We start from the raw sequence: 6,222 nt of genomic DNA, 5'->3' as shown, positions 1-6,222 counted from the left end.
GAGTACCATGTCGACTCTGGCACTACCATCTCACTTACTTGTTACGTAGAGCAGGTCAGTAATTCTACACGCAAAAGGCATTTAGTGTTAATTAAATATATGCAAACATTCTCGAACTAATATAACAAATACCAGTGTTTAAGTAAGTGTTAGCTTTTAACTCATATACGGCTTACACTTATTCATTGCATTAAAATGGAATACTGACGGAAATTTTTCGATGTCAGACTAAACTTTCCTACACATCACCGTTTGCAAATAAAGGTAAACATCAGAAACAAGGAACAAATTGCCCGAAACAGAATTTCAATATTAGATGACTTAAACGTTATTTTTATGTTTCAGTGTGTCGTAAAAATTGAGAGAAATGACAAATTTGAAGATAAATATGAAGTCACCATGAATGTACAGAGAGGTTTTTTCTTGTGTAGGCTGGTAAATTGTTGTCAGTTCTTGTGAGACGCTGGTCAACACTAGATTTTTTTAGTCCTTGAAATTCTCGGTGTTTGATTGTATTTGTTATCTAAAGCCTCGAGTCTCTTTCTTTATAACAAACATTGCTGACTCAACAGACTTCGAACTCTAATTCATTACTATTGCTCATACGGCTCCAAATAATTTGGGTTCTTGCCAAAACTGCACGAAAACTTCTAGTTTAGACCAGCGTTATTGATAAGAAACTACAAATCTCTACAGAAAATCCATGGTTTTGTGATCTACAGAGTCGCGCGGTGCCATTGTACATTTTCTGGTACCACAAATCGCGCTTTATGAACGGGTACCTGACACTCGAAATTTTCATAAATAACTGAAGAAATTGCTTATTTTTCTTGAATTCCAGAGTCGCGTGGTGCCGTTGTGCATTTTCTGGTACCACAACTCGCGCATTATTACCAACGGAGACCTGACACTCGAAATTTTCATGAATAACTAAATAAAATGATTATTTTCTTGAATTCCAGAGTCGCGTGGCACCGTTGTACATTTTCTGGTACCACAACTCGCGCATGATCAACTACGACCAGGAGCGCGGTGGGGTGGTCGTTCACATGGAAACGGAGCCTCGCGTCATGTCGCGTCTCACCATCGCCGACGCCCGACCCTCCGACTCAGGCAACTACACATGCGACGCAGACAACACGCTGGCTGATAGTATCTCTGTCTATATCACTGCAGGTGGGCGTGAACTGTGACAAAAGCATTTACTTTTAAAGTATTATTATGTGAAGGTTATCTGAAACTTGTCGACTTCTCACGCATTGAAGCAAATTTGAGCAATTTTAGCCGTGGCAATATAGATCTGACTAGTATGAAGTGTAAGTTTGACCTGTGAGAAGCGCGCGAAATGAGTATAAATAAGTATTTCTAGTCGCGCACAAGCAAAATATGATAAATTTCTTATAATGAACTAGGCCAATGTTGTTGTTAACTGTTAACATTAATAATTGCGACTGCGCATGATATACTATATAACATAGGAGATCCAAATAAACATAGCGTTTTACAGGTCTCACCTGTTGATAGTGAGAGGACGTGATCTATCTATTGATGAAATTCTTGTGAAAATAAATCACGGTATCCAAAGAATAAGACGATTGAAGTAAGGCAGTACTTTGCCGTTACACAGGCATAGGCCCAATAAAGAATAATAATTATCGGAACTCATAAATACACAGTAAAAAATTGAAACTGTTTTCTATTTGTAAAACCATTCCTGCTGTCCCGCAAACTTGTCATAATACGACATATTGAAATAAACCTACAATTTTTAACACATATTCACTCCTCAGAATCGATTAACTGGCACAAATTTTAGATCATACATGCGCTATAAGTTCGAAAAGAACGCCCACTAAAATTTTGCGAAGTTTTAAAAGGTTTTGAGGACAAAAAATAAATTCGTAAACATTCTGTCCACGTATTACAGCATTGCGTGTTGCTTATACGTTCAAAATGAACGTTCGCATGTTTTTCTAGCCATGAAATTCTTAAGTTAAGTCAAACTTTGATGTCAGCTTGAAACTTGAATTGCTGTCATGGTACACTTTGATCGAGTTTTGCACTCATTTGAGGTCTTTGAAAAAAAATAAAAAATCCGTAAAGAAGAGCTACCGGTAATTGCGCTGTGCAGGACCAGAAGCAACGGTTAACATTTTCTGCCTCGTCGTTTGATATTCACAACTCAATGTGAGGCGACAAATGGTCTAAAAATTGCAAACCGGCGATTTGACGATGCTTTATCTATAGATAAAAATGTTGGCAAAAAGTACAAATAATTTATTTCGATTAAAACCAGGTTTAGCATTCGCCTAAAAAATCAATATCTGTAAATTATTTCATGCAACCGCATGTGAAAAATTATATATTTATATTAAAGAATATGGAGGTAAAACGGTAAGTTGGTGATGACTGAAATTTTTTTCTGAATAAATGACAACTTTTATAGCCAAAGAAGACACTGTTACAATCAACTAAGCTCAAACAACGCACAGTTTAACTCACACAACAGTTCACACGAAGTGCTCACTGTGATTCACTTTTTAACGTGTCTAAAATTCCACCAGACATCGATGAACTGTACACTTACTTTTCGCATTATTGCTGGTATGAAAATGACAATCGATAAAATCTATAACATAAAACTAAATTTATTCAATCAATTATATTCCAATAGTACCCGATAGATCATTCTCATTAGAGCCAAATATGTCATGTATCAAAGTTTATGGATATCTTCTCCCAGAATCATACGCTTTCATTTCGATAAATTGTGAACACATTATACTTCCAGGCAGCAAAATCGCTGCGCTGCATCCTCGTGACATCGATGTCGCGGCTCCGCTGTACATCTGTCGCTTCCTCGTGCTGGTCTTGACAGCCCTGCCGCTGATGCTCCAACACTTCCTCGAATTTTGTTTCGGGTTCCAGCATTTGAAATTCAAAGGCAAAAACCTGGAGCGGTGCAACTATTGTCAGCGTACAGATTTTTCCGCAGAAAGAACATCTATTTACGGATCAGGAGGTGATCGCCGCCTTGGAAAGAATAATCCAACACACGTTGAGGACACCGCGACTTCAACGTGACATTAAACGCAGTGCTATCCTTCATGGAGATATCGGCTTACCATTAACATTGAAGTTGGGGCTCCGGGTAAACCTGGTGCTGAGTACTTCAGTGAAAATACCAGCCAATTCAATATTATCATTTGTGGGATAGACGAGAGAGGTATTCAAAGTGTTGGAACTTCTTAATAATAGAATTAACCGAACAATCAACAATCATATTGAAGGACTGAATAAATTTAACATTAAAATCTTTATTATTCGGCCGTCAATATATTAAATTTTGTGTAAATATTTATTATTTTTTACTGAGTTAGCGTTCAATAAAACGTCTCGGCGTCAACAAGGAAACAATTAGATTTTACGATAAGTCAGCAAGTTACAGTGCATAACCAGAAAATCGTTGTAAAAAATCTTTTTTTCGAGTTACGTATTCAGTGGAGTTAGTTTGCTGTAAAAATTTGTGTACAAATGTGAATTTATCTATTAAGAGCGCGATGATAAATAATACTGCTAAGTTATGAAATGGTCATTGAGTAAATACCCACGCTTCGGATTTATAACTCAACTTGTCTCTCCTTGCTTCTCTCGCTTAATCCTGGCTAAATCTAACGATCAAATCGAATGCAGGTGCTGTGAGTCGGTCATTCATATATATTGTCGGTCTATATTTTATATATTGTCTGTCATTCATATTTTTCGCTCGGACCAAGTTACCTATTTACTCACTATTTTTCAATAACGTTCACATCTCATTGCAAAAAAAAACGACTTAATAAACTACTCATCGGGAATTTTTATGCGCATTTGCAATATAAGCAATGTTGTCCGTGATTGAGCGCTATTTGTACAATGATTTGTGGGAAGCTGCAATAAACTGCATACAGGAAGCTTGCTTTCTGTACAGTGTATACTGTTAATTTCTCTATGTTAGTGCTGTGTACTCGTCAATAACACATGTGAATGTCACAATTTTCATCAGTAATTTCCTGGAAATTCTGATGCGTCAGGATGTGAATTTAAAAGTGTCATCAAAAGGGCATTCGTGGAGGAGCAAACGGTGTTTTCCGCCAGATATTTCACCGTGTCAACGAATTTTTCAAAACATCCTAACGTAATTTGCCATGCAGTCTCGTCATTTATTATACCGTACTCAATCCATTTAGAGCCAAAAGAGCCTATACTGTATTTCCTTATTATTAAATTATATAACGGGGTTTCATGGTTTTAATACCTGTAAAAAATCATGGTTTTAAAACAATGAAAAACCGTTATATAATTTGAGAGTAGTATTTCACGCATGTAGAATTTTATTAGTAATGACTGATCTTTGTTTTTGAAAACAGGATTCTTGTACGAGACGAAATATTCATCTAATACTCCTTCAAATCCACATTCAAGACATTCAATTACAATTGCTTTACCTTGTGTATCTGTTTTCATATAACCCCAAACTCCATATAATCTATAAATGTCGAAATTTCATTTTTCATTTGTCAAAAATCAAAACTTCACTGTTATGAGCAATAGAAGAACAAAGAATTTATATAAAATTCGATATAAAAGATTTCTGCACCGAAATTAAGAACAGCAGCATGGAAATTATTCGGTCACTTGATCAAAAGATTTGTGAGCAAGAGCAGAATCTGTCGTTGTTATAGCCCGTTTCCCTTTCTTCTTAATGCAGTAGATAAACTGATAACTCAGCCAGAATGATGAAAATTAGGCTCTTTAATAACCATCAACTTAATCCGTTGTTACTCGTGAAGGTCATTGATTTAAAAATCTGGTTATCTTTGATTTCATTAATATTTCTCTTCTCGAATCAGTATCAATTATTAATTAACGTCTGTTCATACATACACTTGATGTAAAAGTCCCATTTTAAGCCAGTTTTTATATATTAGGTAACTCTTATGTTTTAGACTTTTGAATCAAATGAAAGATTTTGAAAATTAAAATTATATTTCTTTAATCCAACCCTAACCTAATGGTTCGCAATGCCTCATAATTCTACTGAAATTAAATTCATGACTCAGGTAATGTTCACATTTGAAAAATATGGAGGATACGCGGTCTGAGATCTCCTAAATATTTTCATCAAAGGCTTAAAATGAAAGGCTTAAGGACTCAAACGCACAAGCCCTAAAACAAACGAATATTTATATGCGTGAATATGAATAATGATTATGCTTAGTAGCAAAAAATGCATCAAAAACGATTCCAATATTTGCTGTGCAGGTGTATAGTTTTTGATCTGATTCAAATATTCCCATAGGATTAATCTGGCGTAATTTACGTGATAATTTATGCGAAAGCAAGGTGATTTGAATACCAATTTCATTCGTAAGACGAGACATAATAGAAGCTGTCACTATCGAAGGCATTTCACAAATTATCCCGCATGAAGAACGCCTAAATTATAAGTTCAGTTCGTGAGAGTCAATTTATGCAGATGCTGAGATCCTAGTTAAGCCCGCGTATATCCAGTCGAGCATTCACGATATGTAAATCAGTCAGATTCGGAATTGGCAAAGTGCTAATTCGATGCTTATTACCCAGCTGCCATTTCCTGGTAATATCTCGTGTCGAATTAACCCAGAGCCTAAGCTGGTGATAGTTTCTTATAAACAAGTAAGAAGTCTTACTTATATTTAGTTTACTTTTCGGCTGTCTATATATACCGGCAAATCTTGCGTGTCTCATCAAATTTCGTGTTTCAACTTGGAGCACATTTTATAAGTAAGTTCAAGTAGAAAATATATTATCAATTTTAAGAAAGAGCAGCAGCGTTTAGATCATCAACAAACATTTCATACGAATGCAGGAAGTTGAGGATATTGTTATGATGAACTTAACAGTGAAATTTAACGTAACAGTATTGATGACGAAGTGCTATATGAAGCAAGTTATAGTATTAAATGCTATAGAAAAATGCAACTTGGATATAGAAAAATGCACCTTGGAGAAGATACAGCGGCGCCTCGACACTTGGTCGCAATCTCATCTTCCTTGGAACGCCGGCGCTGCGTCTGAGTGTTCTAACTAATCAATATTGCCTCATTGGCTGCACCTCTTAACAATATTTTTATGTAATTCTAAAAAACGAGATGTAAGGAAATTATGATTTCATGAAATGATCAGCAGATCACGTATTTG

At 35.8% G+C, this 6,222-nt stretch overlaps 1 protein-coding gene across 1 annotated transcript; it reads left to right on the top strand.

The window, feature by feature from the left end:
• Positions 1 to 8: 8 nt before the first annotated feature.
• Positions 9 to 4,700, top strand: LOC108672476. The gene is made up of 3 exons (XM_018160144.2): positions 9 to 54; positions 963 to 1,176; positions 2,792 to 4,700. Exons 2-3 carry the CDS (start codon positions 1,008 to 1,010, stop codon positions 3,082 to 3,084), a joined length of 462 nt encoding a protein of 153 aa, XP_018015633.1. The 5' UTR covers positions 9 to 54; positions 963 to 1,007; the 3' UTR covers positions 3,085 to 4,700.
• The last annotated feature ends 1,522 nt before the right edge of the window (positions 4,701 to 6,222 follow it).

The sequence above is a fragment of the Hyalella azteca genome, unplaced genomic scaffold (assembly GCF_000764305.2).
Source record: "Hyalella azteca isolate HAZT.00-mixed unplaced genomic scaffold, Hazt_2.0.2 contig6265, whole genome shotgun sequence".
Taxonomy (NCBI): domain Eukaryota; kingdom Metazoa; phylum Arthropoda; class Malacostraca; order Amphipoda; family Hyalellidae; genus Hyalella; species Hyalella azteca.
This window is presented reverse-complemented; position numbering and strand designations above follow the sequence as displayed.

What these genes read in the sequence shown, in the direction of transcription:
- LOC108672476 (XM_018160144.2), top strand. Translation starts at nt 1,008, where the DNA reads ATGATCAACTACGACCAGGAGCGCGGTGGGGTGGTCGTTCACATGGAA. An exon ending in CTCTGTCTATATCACTGCAG is followed by an intron (nt 1,177 to 2,791) that starts GTGGGCGTGAAC and finishes TTATACTTCCAG; the next exon opens with GCAGCAAAATCGCTGCGCTG.